The 16,486-nt window shown below is 37.3% G+C and overlaps 2 protein-coding genes across 10 annotated transcripts in view; one reads left to right on the forward strand and one right to left on the reverse strand.

Moving 5' to 3' along the window:
- Positions 1-1,344: 1,344 nt before the first annotated feature.
- Positions 1,345-16,486, reverse strand: part of TRIM55 (tripartite motif containing 55) — an 89,125-nt gene continuing 73,983 nt past the window's right edge. For 3 of the 9 annotated variants that reach the window (XM_074207047.1, XM_074207048.1, XM_074207052.1), the window contains one exon: positions 1,345-7,140. In XM_074207047.1, coding sequence (XP_074063148.1) covers positions 7,015-7,140 — 126 coding nt within the window. In that variant the 3' untranslated portion in view covers positions 1,345-7,014. The other 6 variants (XR_012472503.1, XR_012472502.1, XM_074207046.1 and 3 more) reach the window with 6 other exon arrangements.
- Positions 4,061-4,648, forward strand: CRH (corticotropin releasing hormone). Its single transcript, XM_074207056.1, has one exon. It carries the CDS (start codon positions 4,061-4,063, stop codon positions 4,646-4,648), a length of 588 nt encoding a protein of 195 aa, XP_074063157.1.

A 16,486-nucleotide genomic window follows, 5' to 3' on the forward strand; every position in this document is an offset into this window, starting at 1 on the left:
ATATTATAATATATGATAATTCAAGTCTTTCCTATTCTACACAACCTCTCAATTTACTCCTCTTGATGAAACCAGCTTTGAAATGGAAACACCAATTGCAGGCTCAAGAAAACAAGGTGTCCATGTATCCATCTTTCTTCCCCCACCCCCTTCTTTCTTTCTGTAGCCCAAGGCTCAAAGCTTATTTGCATAACACTCTCCTCATTGGTGGAGACTGATTACTCTTCTGGTCCCTCTCCTGGAAAAGAATCTTAATAAATCTTCCCTCTTGAATCTGGAAATCCCCAAACAATATTTTCTCTTCTCTCAATCTCTCATTAACCACACAGGCAAGGAATATTGATTGAAAAATCACTATCAATCAATGAGAAAAGATTCAAGCTAATGAACTTGGCACCTCAACCTCTCCTTCTTTTCTCCTTAGTTCCTTCTTTTTCCCCTCCCACTCATCCTCCCTCGATCCCCTCCTTCCTTACTCCCTCCTTTCCTTCCTTCTTCCCTTCTTTTCTTTTTTCCTCCCTCCCTTCCTCCTTTCCTTCCTTCATTCCTCCCATGCCTGACTCTGTGCCTTTTCCATCAGCTATCCCTCCTAACTTCTGCCTCCTGGCTTCTCTAGTTTCTTTTATCAGATCAAATCCCATCTTCTTCAGGAGGCCTTTCCTTCTTCTTTCCATTGCTAGTACCTTTATTCTATTAGCATTATATATATATATATATATATATCTTTATATAATTTTGGGGGGCATATTGTCTCTCCTATTAAAATGCACACTTTGACATGGCCTAAGCTTTTGATATATTTGAATCTCTAGCACCTCTGACAAATAGGAGTTCTTTTTTTAAAAATTATTTTAATATTTTTATTTTTATTTTTCCCTGGTTACATATTAAAACAAGCTTAAACATTCATTTTTAAAACGTTTGAGTTCCTAATTCTCTCCTTTCTTCCCACCCCACTCCTCCACATTGAGAAAGCAAGTTAGCTAGATGACAGCTAGGTGGTGCAGTGGGAACACCAGCCCTGGAGTCAGGAGGACCTGAGTTCAAATTTGAGCTCAGACATTTAATAATTACCTAGCTGTATGACCTTAGGAAAGTCATGTAACTCTGTTGTCTTGCAAAAAAAGAAAGAAAGTTGTTTGATGGTATATACCAGTTCTTAAAAAATGTTTGTTGACATCCTTCCTTCATTCCTTCCCATTTTCTCCTTCATTATGTCTCTTTTCTTTCATTCCCCATCCCTCCTCTCTCTCTCTCTCTCTCTCTCTCTCTCTCTCTCTCTCTCTCTCTCTCTCTCTCTCTCTCTCTCTCTCTCTCTCCCCCTCTGAAAATTATAACCTGAAATGTATTAAATATGTGGGATAAATTAAACATAAAATGTTTATCATTTCAACTTGGGAGGAAGATGCAGAAAGAAAATAAAGGAGGATTGTAGAAATTATGGATAAACAACTACAGGGATTATCTATAAACTGAATTGATTCAGACATCACAATCTAGAATTATGGGTTTAACATGCAACAATATACTTAAAAGTAACTTACATAAGGGCAGCTAGGTTTGCAGTGTCCTATCGGACACAGGCCTTGGATTCAGGAAGATCTGAGTTCAAATCTAGTTTCAGACACATTACTTACTTAGTTGTGTGACCTTGGAAAAGCCACTTAACCCCCATCCCCCACTGTCTTGCAAAAACCAAAAAAAGGAACTTTACTGAGATGAAATCAGTGGATTGAGTAGAAATGTCTAGCACCCACAGATATGATAGTATAAATTTAGTTCAAAATTCATTTAAATTCCACAAACATTTTTCATTTATAATGCTGAGGCATATAATCTTATTTTACTAGACACTCATAGTGCACCTAATAATAGAAGTCCTACTGAAATAATTTACCTTCCTCTAATATATCTTTCTTTTGGGAATTTTGAGTTTGCCATCATTTGGGGAATGATACCTGTGTTTAAAATCATACTGCTTATATGGAAAATGACCAGCTGCTTACAAAGACAGCTCCATATCTTGCCTTTAATCTTACTAAAGGTTGAGGACAGATTGGGAGTTGATAGTGAAACAGTCATGTTTGTCCACCTGTCTGGTATATATATGTATATATACACACACATATATAAATATACACACATATATAAACTTGTGTGTATGTATATGTATAAGTATACTTACACAGAGTAGAAAGATGCATTTTTATCTCTCTGCCTATCTTTTGCTTAGTTAATCCCTAACTGGATAGGATCAAGAAATTTAGTAATGAATAGACATTAAAAATTCCTCTAGAGAAAGCAGTGGAATTTCAAGAGAACTCATGACTCTTACTATGAACCAGGTTATCTGTCATTCACTTCATTCACTCTGGGCATTTTTCAGCAATTTTGTCTCATCTCCCAAGCTATAGTTGGAATGAAATATATCTTGACTTGAGAATATAATATTTTTCAACAGTCTATCAGGAATGTCAGAAGTTGATGCTGGATATTCCAGCAAGTTTATCTTCCTGATCTTCTCTCTAAGCTGGGAAAAGATGGGAAGTTTTTAAATTCGCAAAGGAATACTTTCAAATGCTGAAAGGGAGAGGGAGTAAAGCACTCACAGTTGTAATTTTACTGCTGACCCCCCCTCCCATCCTTTCTTCTGCCCCACTCCTCCAAATGTTCTCCTACCTCCAGTTTAGCGAATTCATAGTAAGAGGTCAGTATCTTTTCACACTTGGGAAATCTCATTCAAGTTTTTTTGTCAATGGCCAAGTCATGAGCAGCTCTTCCAATTTAGGGATGGTTGACGTCACCAAGGAGGCGATAAATATCTGTTGATATAATTGGATGTGAGATTCTATGTTGTGATAGCAAAACTTTGCCCATTGCTGTTCGGAAGGACCCCATGATTTATTCAGGAGCAGATCGAGCACGCAATCTAGCTGTCAAGAAAGCGTCAGCTTATTAGGCAAGTACTGCGTGATTCCATAAGAGGGTCTAAGCTATAAAAGTCCCGCAACCAAGCTCTGATTAGAAGAAAATCTGATCCCAAGTTCGAGGACGAGACGACTCAGACACAGAAGGAGCACCTGAAAAGCTTCAGTCTCCTCCCTCTCGGAGCTGAGAGGCGTCAGCTATCCCGCTCATTTGCAGAAGCGACTTTGAAGGTAGGAAGAAACCTGGTACAGGGCTTCAGACTCACTGAAAACTTTCCCCTCCTCTAGGTGTATGCTCTGTGCACCCTTCTTTGATCGAAATGTGTCTTTGTGTGTGCTTGTGTTTGTGCAGGTTATGCCTCTATATGTTTCTGATAGTGTCTGCTATCTTACAAAGAACACTATTCCCCAAAACAACAACCCACAAACCAAAAGGATGTTTTCCATCACCAAAATGTCCCAAATGCTTTACATTCACTTATAAGAAAAGGAGTCTCTGGTTGAGGGCGGGAGGATGGGGCAGGAACCTGGTGGGAAAGGAGGAGAAGAAAGTGAGAGTCTGCGGCTACTTAAGTTACTTAGTTTTAGCAAAAAGTTCCCTCTTTATTTCACATCCAGAAAAGTAGAGCATGTGACGCCTCTTTGATCGCGCTCATCCCAGCAGTTGTCCTCAGTGGATACAGTCTTTGGGATTATACTGTGGGGAAAAACACATTCTGGGGCCGCTCCTTCGGGCATCTGACATAGAAAAAAGGGGGGGAGAAAACCAATTCAGCGAGCTTGGAGTCCACAGAAGTCCAGGTCTGCCTTTGTGTGCGATCAAAGCTTCAGGACCGAGGACAGCGCCCATCTCTCGCTTAGAGACGCTCTTCGCCAGGTCTGGCTGAGGCTGATGCATGAACTGAATGTGTTGCATTGCGCAGTGTTGAGCTGTTGTGTAAGTGTGTAGAAAGTCACGGAGACGGACATGGAGTTCCTTCTCCAAGCTCTGTTAAACTTCTTACCTTGCAAGTCTCTTTTTTTCCTTTTCTTTTTCACCCTCGTTCTCCTTACTCCCTTTCCTCTCTTTTTTTTGATCTTTTCTTCCCTCCTATCCCCTTGTTCTTTGTGTTATATAGATCAGCGCCCGGACCATGAAGCTCCAGCTTCTTGTGTCTACCGGGATCCTGCTGGTTACGCTCTTGCCCTGCCAAGAATGCAGAGCTCTCATCAGTAAGGGTTCTGCGTCGTCCATGGGGTCCGCAGCTCAGCCCCTGGACTTCTTCCAGCCGCCGCCGCCACCGAATCAGCAGCAGCCCCTGCCTCTCCTGCTCCGGATGGGAGAAGAATACTTCCTGCGCTTGGGCAACCTCAACAAGAACCCCGCTGCTTCCTTCTCTTCTTTGTCCTCCTCCTCCTCCCCTGGCGGCAACCCTGGTAACCACTTCTCTCCCGATGTCTCCGTCTCCAACTTTTTCCGGGGGGCAGTCCAGCGGCTCCAGCACCTGCAGCTCCCGCAGCGTTCCTTGGACAGCCAGGCAGGTCTGGGGGAGGGAGGAGCTGAGAATACCTACAGTGAGCAGCGGGAGGAGATGGAGAGGGAGAAGCGTTCAGAAGAACCTCCCATTTCCCTAGATCTGACTTTCCACCTTCTCCGAGAAGTCTTAGAAATGGCCCGGGCCGAACAGTTAGCTCAGCAAGCTCACAGCAACAGGAAATTGATGGAGATTATTGGAAAGTGAGACAACCCGTTTTGCCAAAGAGATTTTGCATTTAGCACAAAAAGAAAAAAAAATTACAGTATTCTGTACCATAGTGCTGCTCTGATATCATTTGTTTATTTTTATATAGCTTGACACATAGAGGATGTACACTGAGAGATCCTATATATCCCTTAATTAGCATGCACCAAGTATATTTAAGTGCAGTAACAAGAAAATTGTTCTTTGTAATTTTATTTTCCATCTCCAATTTATTCTAGTGGTGTGATTAGTACAGGTGTAGACTTTTGAAGAAACGTTTTGAAGGAGCAGAGGAAAGTCATCTACTTAAGGTTGTTGTGTTCTAAAGTCAAAAAGAAAGCTTTTCTCCCTGGGCTCAGGGTGGTTGGTTGGGGAAATCCTGTAAGTTTTCTGAATCGTTTTTTTTCTTGTAAACATTGTCACAATAAAACATCTTTCCAGCCCTCAGTCAATTTGGTTGTGTAAAAGAATGTTGAATATTTATATTTTTAATAAAAGCTGCAAAGGTTATGGTGGGTTCATCTATATTTTCTCTTGTTGAGTTTTTACACACACAAAAAAGAGTTATCTCTCCTTCCCACCCTATTTCCTTTATCAGAAAGAAAACACAGAAAAAATTGTTCCCGAGTTTTCATTTCTACATAAAATACATATACTAGAAAGGGCTTCTACAATGATGCAGAAGTTAACTGTATGATCTTAGGACACATGTAGGATCCTTGGTTTCCTTAGATTTTGAAGGTGCTTTCCAGCTCTGACAGTCCATGGTTCTATGAAATGCAGCTATGAAAAACTGGTTCATAATGACAATGCTTTTAAAATCTACCACCTATTATATTTGAGATTGGTTTGTGTGTGGGGTAAGAGCAAAAAAAGGAGAGTGTGTGGGGGAGTGAGATGAAGAGAGAAGGAAATAAAAAGATGTACATCTCCAAGAATTACTGTAAAATAACATGGTTTTAATTTAGCAAAACAGAAAAGTATATTCATCCCTGCTTCATCAAAATTTCTTAACCTAAAGTGATCTCTTTTTCTAAAGTGCTAACTAAAATCATACCTATTCCTAGTACTAGAAAACTAGCAGCATATTGCCACAGAAAACTATTAAAGAAAGTAATATGTAAATCGGCACTTGACAAAACTATTTCTAGTGAGATAATTTATGTAAGAATTTTAGTTTCTAAAACTCCACAAATGTCCTCCATTCTCATAAACATTCCAAGCCTAATCCTCCAAGTACACAGGAACAAAAACTATTTTTTTCATTCCTAAAATGAACTATTTCCAAAGAAGTCAGTTTCACATTTCATTACTATGCCTAGGTACATTTCATAATTGTCTTACAGTATAAAAGATTGACTTGTTAATAGTTCAAAGTTAATTTTTCTTTATATGAAGAAGCATCTTCTCCTTTCCCTTGTCAATACATTTCTTTAATGACTTCATAAAACAAACTGATGGGATATAACATTGAATAAACCATTATAAGACTATAAGTCTAAAAAATTCACATTTATTTAATAGTTCATACATAGTAGAATGCTCTGAAGGAGTCATTGTGGTGTGTCAAACAAAATGTGACTTGAAAAGTATGTTTAAATCCATGCAATATTTATGCAATATAATACATTGACTCTTAAGTCGTTGTGTAAGAAAGTAGAGTTTCTTCTGAAAGGTCTCCTTTACAAACTAAGGAACAGATTACCTGAATATCTAAACCTGAGATTGGAATACTGAAAGAGGCATACTAGCCCATGATATATATCTCAACCCTAAAGTCTTTTATTATAAAAAATGTCCCTAATTCAATGGACATTCTACAAGTATAAAGAAGCAGAAGTATTTAACAGTTAAAAATGGTGGGGGAAGGGTTTTTTTTATGAAGCATTTCACAACTTTGGTCAATGATATTTGCATCTTGGAAATAAATTGCTAAGCCAATATTTAAACACAAAATATATGTTCATTGACCAATGGCATCATTAGAAAGAAAAATGGCATTTACCACCTATTATGCTCATAAAAAACCAACACGTATTGCTTTTTTTTTTTTTATCATTTTCCCACTAAGGGTTTTTGTTGCATTCACAAACACACAAACACACACATAAAAACCCACACAACCCTTTATAAAGTGTCCTTTTACAACATTATAACAAGATCATATCATTTTTCTCCTTGTGGTGGCAAGTTCCCCAAAGTACCCCCTTTAAATTTTAGGTAACCAACATGGAATCAAAGCTTTTTGCAGAAAACTCATTCAGAGGTCCCACTCATTCACTACTTTATATTCATTTCCTCTAGATCATCTGCTACCCCTGAATGCCCCTTAGACAAGCAGACAGAGGTAGCAGCTGGAATGAACATCATTCACTCAAGGAGTTTAACCAGGAAAAAGAGAATACATGGCGGGCTGGTTCATTCTCAGCTCCATCACTGCTCCCTGAAGAAGCTTCCACTTGTCCCTGGGGGGCAGAGGAGTCAGTCCTAATCTGTAAAAGAAGGAAATTTGTATCAAAGGAAGAAGGAGAAATAGGGCCTATTTGAGTTTGTACAGTTTTTTTTTTAAACAAGGCTATTTAGGACAAGGGGAAAGGACGGCATCAAATAATTATATAGAATTGAATAACAATGATGATGATATTAATAATTATTATTAAAAGGACAAAAAGCTGTGAGATCTTTAGAAAGCAGGCCTAACAGATTGGGCTATAAAAGTTAACATGTTTATACAGTTATAAAAGGACCAGCACGGCACCAGTTATTGCAAGTAGTAAAGGAAATGTCTTGAATGTTATGGAGTCCAGGATGCCTTGCTCTTTTGTTTATTTTAGAGAAGAGTCAGATCACACTGGATTCTTACAGATCACACTGAAATTCATAGGAGTTTAAACTGAGAAAAAATAGAAGAATTAAGTAGTCTTAGCAAAAATGAATGCTTCAAACTTCCATTCTCTCTTAGGTAAGAGGATACATAGTTTCCCCCATGGTGTTAAAAGCAACAATTTTCTACAAAGGACCAGAATCCAAAAATAAATGTCTTTGATATAGGTTCTTTCAAACCTCAGGGTTTGCTTTTAACAAGTTATGGAAGGCGTGAATTCTCCTTTCCCCTTACTCCTAAACAATAAAAAACAATGAAATGGAGGAGCAAATGAGTACAACATAATTTAAAAATAATTTGTCATTCACAGGTTCATGATCAATACAAGCTAATTTGTAGTAATCAAATAGAGTCAAAATTTGATGTTTTTTCAAGGATATTAGGTTTTTTTATTGAAAAATTAAAAAATCATGTAGGAGTTTTGCTATTCTTATAAGACTTTTTAAAATATCATTGAATATTATGGGAGACTTTTTAAAGACACTTTTTTTATATTACAGTTGATGATCATCCTAAATTCAAAGGTAAATTAATGAACACAATTCTTTAGAAACCAGAAAAAAATGGAGTGAGAGAAAACAGTATTTTAAAATATACTCTAGAATGCCATTGAAACAAAACAATGAAAGAAATAAATACATGCATTTAAACAGCAAAGTCCAGACAGCCATGAAATTGCAACACTCATACATGCAAAGCTCCTTTGTTAAAAATAGGTCATTATCTTCTCTTAAAATGGACTTAAATGGGACAGAAAAGTTTGGTATGTCCTTCATTAGATGTTCTAGTCTGAATACTTTTGGATGGTGCCCAGAGACAGTTCCATGTGCTCAAGAATTTAATATTTAAGAATTTTCCTTAACAATAAAGCTGCTTACTCTTTCTTTGTAGTGACAAAGAATTGGAAATTGAGGAATGCCCATCAACTGGCAAATGACTGAACAAGCTATGAACAAGGTATGTAAGTGTTTTGGAGTACTAACGTTCTGTAAGAAATCATGATTGGCAAGACTGTAGAGAAACCTGGAAAGACTTGCATGAACTGATCCTTAGTGAAATGACCAGAACCATGAGAACATTGTACATATTAACAACAACATTGTGAGATTATCGACTATAATGGATGTTATATTGTTATATGTTATATATTATGTTATATATAATGGTGTTATGTCAGCAATTCAGTGATCAAGGACAATCCTGAGAGACCTGTTTTGAAAATGTCATTCACATTTAGAAAAAAAAACTATGGAATCCAAATGCAGAGCAAAGCATATTATATTTACTTTTTAAAACCTCTTTTATGTTTTTATTTCTCTTAGTTCTAATTCTTCTTTCACAAATGGACTAATATGGAAAATGTTAAATACAATCGTACATAAACAACTTTTATGGATTATTCACCACCACAGGGAGGGAAAAGGGAAGGGAGGATGATAGAAAAATGTGAACTCTTAAACTTGCAGATGGATGAGTGTTGAAAACTCCCTTTGCATGTAACTGGAAAATTAAATTTAATTAAAAATAATGATAACAAAGCTGCTCCTTGATCATAAGTGAGGAAGACCCCAACTCTCTTTCAGGATCTACTAGTCAGCACAGCACTGGGAAGCATTGGGCTTAAAAAGTAGGTTACCAAGTTGTTGTGGATTTTCTTTATACATTTGTATGCCTCGATCCACTTCTTAGGACTCACTGTTCAATTAATCTTCTCTTTCTGACAGGCCCATGAATTCAGTGTCTGGTTGTAAAGTACAAACCACTCATTTCCAGTTGACCTTTTTAGGATAAAAGATCAAACACAAGATTTTATGTTGTAAGGGACCATAAAGTTCACCAGGTCCAACCTCCCTCTTCTGACAAATGAAAAAATATGAAGATCAGAAAAATTTACCCAAGGTCAGTTAGTAAACATCAAGACTGAAATTCCCAGGTCCTCACATTCTGAATCCAATGAGTTTCCCACGCAATTTGTAACTTTAAAGAAATATATCTATGTGTGTGTATACACATACACAATACACATATGTCTATGTATATACATTCATATACATGCAGTCCTCTAAATGGCAAAGTGGATAGAGCACTGGGCTTGGAATAAGGAAGACTTATCTTTCTGAGTTCAAATCTGGTCTCAGACATTTACTAATTGTGTGATCCTGAGGATCCATTTAACCCTTCTTGCCTCAGTTTGTTAATCTAAAAAATGAACTGGAGAAGTAAACAGTAAACCACTTTTGGATCTTAATCAAGAAAGTTTCAAGTGGGGTCACAGAGAATTGAACATGACTAAAATGACTAAACAACAAGATGCATACATATAAGTATATAATTTTATTCCAAGTATATTCAACAGAATACCTGAAATGTACTCAAAGCTTATCAGAGTATATATGTGCATATACGTATGTGTATATCTCTCTATATAATTAAGTATATACATATGTGTATATCTCTCTATATAATTAAGTATATACATATGTGAGCACAATATATTTATATTTAAACACAATATATATTTATAGATCTATGTGCATATATGTATGTGTATGTCTCTCTATATAATTAAATATATACATATATGAGCACAATATATTTATAGTTATATTTATAGATCTATATACATACACAAATATGTGCATATACGTATGTGTATTCACACTCATGTGAATGTATATGTACCCACATCCATGTATATATATATATATATATATATATATGTATATACACACACATAAAGAGGTATGTGTATCTGAAAGGAATCATAGTATAATGAAAAGATAACTCTTCGTCAAGTCAATGAGACTTGAGCTGAAGTTCTAGCTGTGCTTGAAACTTGCTGTGAGACCCTCAGTAATTTATTTAACCTCTCAGTATTCTAGGATAGCGGTGTCAAATTCAAATAGAAACAGGGACACTAATCTGTGAAGAGTCCTTGCAAGACACATAGTAATTTAGTGTCAAAATGTAAGGTTATCTATGCTTTATTATATTTTTATTTATTTTGTTAACTATTTCCCAAAAAATATTTTAATGGGGAGGAGTATTTTCTGAGAAGAGGGTGTGGGGTGTTTGTCACCTCTGATCCAGGTAATTCTCTAAGACTATAAATTGCAGGAAAGGTGCCAATTTAAATCAGGTTAAGGGAATTTCCTCACCCAGTACCAAGAAATCATAGGAGCAGTCCCCATTCCTAAAGAATTAAAAATAAACTAGGTGGTACAATGGATAGTATCCTGGACTTGGACTACAGAAATTCTACATTCAAATCCTGCTTCAGATTGCTAATTGGGTGGTCCTGGGCAAGTCACTAACTTCTCTTAATTTAGATTTCCTCAACTGTAAAATGGATTCAATAATAACACCTATCTCACTGGGTTGTTGGGAGGATCAAGTGATCTAACATATGCAAAGCACTTTGTAAGCCTTAAAGTGTTTGTCATCTATGATTGTTATAATTAACTCATATGATTTTCCCTCTCCACTCTAATATCTTTATGAAAATCACCTAGCTGTCATTCATCTTTTTTGGTGTTGAGTAATGTCTGCTCCCATATGAAATTTTCTTGTCAAAGATACTGGAGCAGTCTGACATTTCCTTCTCCAGTTTATTTAACAGATTGAAAAAACTGAAGTAAACAGGATTCAGTGATGTGTCCAGGGTCTCAGAACTAGCAAGTGTCTGAAGTCAGATTTGAATTTAGGAACAAGAGACTTATTGAATCCAGATCTGGCACTCTACCTATTGTGCTGTCTAGATGCTCCATTCCTCTTATAGACAGGACTAAATGATCTAAAGAGATGATTGATGTGAAATGGCATTTCAATTAAACTTGTCTGAATGTATGCTGAATTCTAACTATCACTGTGACAAGGTCAAGTTTGTGGTCTTTATTCCCTTACAGAAAGCTCCTAATTAAAAGAATTTCTATGAAAGTAGTTCTGGAAAATCCTACATGAGAACATTAGGGGGAAAATCCTCTTGGAAAATCCAAAATGGAAGAATAGACTCTTGGGAGTGGGAGGAGAGGAAGCTACCGCCCTTGAGCTGCTGTGAATTCTATCTGAAATAGGACACATTTGGGATAGGAAGAATGCCAGGCATACAGTCAGGAGAGCTGGCTTCTATTCTTTGCTCTGACCCTAACTGGGTGACCCTGGCTCTGTTACTTTCCTTCTACCAGGCTTGGTTGACCCATTTGCTGCAAAATGAGGATAATGATATTCAATAACCTTTCATAGAGTTTTTGTAAAGAAAATACTGTTTAAAAAATTATCTTTATACTAAATGTCAAAACCCTTTTTAAATTTTAATACTTTGATGTTCTTAACTTTTCCTCTCAGAAACCTAGGAAGAGAGAAATCTCATGAATCTATCTCATGGAAAACCAAATTGAATTAAGTGATGGAGAGGCCATGCTGGGGCCTATAGCAAAAAGGCTGTAACCACCTGTCATATAAGGTTTCAACAATGATATTATTTCCATGCTGGGGCATTTATGTACATCACAAAACTTTCTTGTTTATCTTGTGACAATATAGGTTTGAGCTTAACATTTTATTCACATTCATTCACTACAATGTCATGTGCCACGTCAATCAGTCAACAAACATTTAGTTAAATGCCTATGTGTCAGGGACTAGGTAGCCAGGGGTCATGGATGCAAATGCAAAAATGAGACAGCCTCTGCCTTCAAGGAGCTTATGCTCAGCTCCTCCTCTGTTACCCAAAGCCCAAACATCTGAAGTTCTTTGCTAGTCTTTACTAATTAGAACTAGTTCAATCAAGAGTAAGAGACAAATATGAGCACATACATTCAGAGACCAATTTCCTTTTTTTTAAAAAAACATGGCAATGGGGTTAAGTGACTTACCCAAGATCACACAGCTAAGTAATCATTATGTGTCTGAGGTGGAATTTGAATTCAGTTCCTACTGACTCCAGGACAAGTGATCTTTCCACTGTACTACCTAACTATCCCCAAACTTCCCAATCTAAAAACATTTTCAAATGGACTTCAAAATAAGACTTTCAATTTTGAGTTTTCAAAATAAGCCATTTGTTGTTTCTAGAAACAACAGTGAAGTTTTGTTGATAGCAAGTAAATACAAGTCAAAAGTGAGATAACACAGTACAGGTCATTTGAAAAAAAAGGCTCCTTTCCCAGCAATTCTTCTCCTGAAACCTAAAAGGTATCAATTATTCATCCCCTTTTCAGCCCAGTTCCATTCCCCCAGTGCCTCTAGCACTGTTGGCTGTCTATACTACTCTCTGGAAGACTCCTTGTTCATAGAGGTAATTTTTACATTGCAAATGAACCTTGCTATTTCAGTAAAACACATATAATATTACATGGACTTAATTGAAATTGGGTATAAGGAGGAAGATAATGAGAAAAGTGATGAATGAAATAGCTTTTTATCCACTGAAAGTTAGAGCAGGAAGTCTGGTACATTCATCACCCTGTATTGGGTTCTTGGGCAGCCCCCATGCTTTTCATGTTATTGTCCACAAATGTAAAACTTTCTTTAGACTCCTGTCTGTCACTTGAGACCAATTTAATTATTCACTTTCATCCCTCTTGGCAGCTAATGTAATTATACTCTCTACAGATTCATTGACTCTTTAGGAATTAAAATAAAAACAGAAACTTGATCTGTGTATCAGGTATTCACTTTCAAGTACAGAACTTAAACCAAAAGGTTCCTGGGAAGCTTTGGGTAGGATGCAAAACAAACATCACAAATAAGTGTGGTAGTAATGAGCCGACATGTGGATAGGTTCACATAACCCAAGGACCATCCTTGAGTGTGGTCTGTAGCACAATAGACAATTATCTCTAAGCCATTTCTCCCTATGCTCTTCTCCAAGGGAAACATTCATTCCTGCTAGGAAAGAAAGGAGGTTGATACTTTGAACTTATTCTCCTCCTTTCTAGCAGGAATCAAATTCCACTTTCTATTCTTCTCAGAGAGAAGAGGTAACTGGGCTAGAAGTACAGCTATATGTTCTCCTAAATATTATTCATCTAGGGGGATATGATCAGGTTTATCTAACTTTTGATCTATTTGCCATTTCTGGAAGGATAGGGCCCTCCAAGCTTTATACCAAAGCTTGACCCCTTTCCCACCTAATAAAAATTCCATAATGAATATACATAGCAAATAGCAAAGAGAGCCATTAATCTAAGTCATAGCAAAACAGAAACCAGGGAAGAAATACATAGAAGAATGTATCTCAGCTTAAACAAGAAAGGATCCTAGATCTTACCAAAGGGAAAGTTCCCTGAAGCCTCTAGAGAAACAAGCTGAATATAGGGACATGATGGAGACTGCTGGCTACACTCACATCTTCCCAGTGTCTTTTCCTTCCATACCCTGAAGTGGAGTTGGTCTCTTCCATCTTCTCTCTTGTAGTCAGAAGCCAGGAGCAATTCCATGTTTGAACAAGACTCAAAACTTGATGAGTCCCCTAAAAGGACTGTTTTTAAAGAGTCCTGATGGGGAGGGGGAGGAGGGAGGTTGGGAACTCCCACTTGGAGAGTCCCCAAAGGGGCCTGGCTGAGAAATGGAGCTCTAATCTCTTACTGACTCTTCCCCATCCTCATGTCCTCACATAGGGTAAGGTTTCATTGCTACTAATAAGAAGAGAGTTGCATACCACTGTGCTTTGGGACACAGAAGAGGATCTAGTAAAGCAGCAATCATTTAAAAATAAAAGGAAGACCTACTGAGTAAATTTAAGGGATAACCAGTTAAATCCTACTCAGCTTTTAGGACCCAGAACTAATACTTTCCTTTCCATGAAACCTTTTCTGATCCTTCAACCAGAAATTTTCTTTCCTTCCTGGGAATTCTCCATTTACTTACTTGACTCTTTTTTACCATGCTTTAGTTTGTGATTTTGCTGTTTGTGTTCCCTTCTTATGCATTTCAGACCAGTAGGTGGTACAGTGGATTGAATACCTACCTGGTCTAGAGTCAGGAAGACTTCATGAGTTCAAATCCAGGCTCAGACACTTACTAGTTTGTGACCCTGGCCAAGTCACTTAACTGTTTGTCTCAGTTTCCTCATATTTAAAATGAGCTGGAGAAGGAAATGGCAACCCATTCTAGTATCGTTTCCCAGAAAGCCCCAAATGGGTTCACAAAGATTTGGATATGACCAAAAACAACTGAACAACAACTTGAATCCTTTACTAAATTATAATTGTAATCTCCTTGATTGCAGGGATCATGTCTTTTTTTTTAATGAATCTCCTCCAGTGCCTATCATATCACTTGATCAATGGTCAAACTTGATGATTTGAACCTTGCCCAGACCTTTATAACAACCTCTTTGATGGTCTTCCAGTGTCCAAGCTGTCTCTCTCTAATCCATCTTTTATATTGCTGTCCATATAATCTTCAACGAATGTTATTCTGATTCTGTTACTCTATTTAAAAGATCTGTAGTGACTCCCTAATACTTACCAAATAATGGCTAAAACCTCCCCATGATCTGCCACTAACTTGCCTTTCTAGTCTTCTCACACTACTCCCTTTCACAAACTCTATGCTCCAATTAAACTGGGCTATCCACTTACCTCTATTTTTCATCTTAAATTCTCTTCTCTTTTTGTGTTTATGTCACCCCTATATCTAATATCTTTTTAATGAAATCCTTTCCTCCCAGGCATCTAAAAAAGGCATAGTGGATAGAGTGTTGGCCTGGATTCAGAAAGACTAGAGCTGGAATCAGGCCTCAGGATCCTTATTAGGCCTTCAATGACTACTCATCATGGAATGGGGGTGAATCCAGGCTGTCAATGGCTAGGTCAGTAGAAGAAAGACCTGTGCTGAACCTAGACTATTAAACTGGAAATGTTTCATGTCTAGGTCTAGTGTCATTTGAGAACCTACTTTGCTAAGGCTAGAGATCATCACCTATAAAATTTTTAGCTATAGTTATTCAAGAAGCATCAAATTAAGGTTACGGTAGTATGTACCCACCCTAATAAATTCATAGAACCTTGAAGTAAGTCATACTGGTATTCAATAGGAAGGAATCATGTTAAATGGATACCAACATATAGTGGGGGTACATTAGAAATAATGATGAATTTGAAGCCAGAGATCCTGAGTTCAAATTCCTGCTCTGCTACTTACAACCTATATGACCCTAGGCAAGTCAGTTAGCCTCTTTGGGATTCAGTTTCTTATCTCATTGAGAATAAAGGGGTTAGTCTAGATGATGTCTAAGCCACTACTCCCCAAATCTAAATCTAGATCATGGATTAGTAGTGGTTTATGCCAAAAAATTGGGGATAGGGGCAGCTAGGTGGCACAATAGATAGAGCATCAGCCCTGGAGTCAGGAGGACCTAAGTTTAGATTTGGCCTCAGACACTTAATAATTGACTAGCTGCAGGATCTTGGGCAAGTCACTTAACCCCATTGCCTTAAAGAAATAAAATTTTCAAAAGGAGGGAATAAAAAGTCATCCCAAGAGCAAGTGTTATATTGAAGCTCTGGTCCCTTGGAATGATAGCAGCCTGATGCACTTGTGATTATGAAATCCTGGTATAGTAATGATCAAATTACACCTGAGATTTCATTTCCAGTATCTGAATTTAGCATCTCTTGTCAATTAAAGTATTCCTAATATTTTTCCAAATTATTCTTATGTCAATTAAAATGTTCCTATCACAGAAGATTGTGCTAGAAATTTTGATTCATATTCTAGTGAAATACTGGTTAGCTGTTTGGTGTTCACATGCATTCCCTGTATTTTACCTATTATTTGCTCATGGGACCAAGAAGGACACCATGAGGTTAACTGACATGATGGCTCAATTAGCATCAACACTGAAATTCTGTCTCCAAGATGAGCCTGGAAATGAGTCAAGCTGTATTCACCCAATAAATCACAGACTTCAAGAAGACAGGTTAGATTTGTGCTGACATTGTAGCTGA

The sequence above is a fragment of the Macrotis lagotis genome, chromosome X, assembly GCF_037893015.1.
Source record: "Macrotis lagotis isolate mMagLag1 chromosome X, bilby.v1.9.chrom.fasta, whole genome shotgun sequence".
Classification (NCBI taxonomy): domain Eukaryota; kingdom Metazoa; phylum Chordata; class Mammalia; order Peramelemorphia; family Peramelidae; genus Macrotis; species Macrotis lagotis.

Excerpts from the sequence above, each read along its gene's own strand:
- CRH (XM_074207056.1), top strand. The coding sequence starts at position 4,061 with ATGAAGCTCCAGCTTCTTGTGTCTACCGGGATCCTGCTGGTTACGCTC.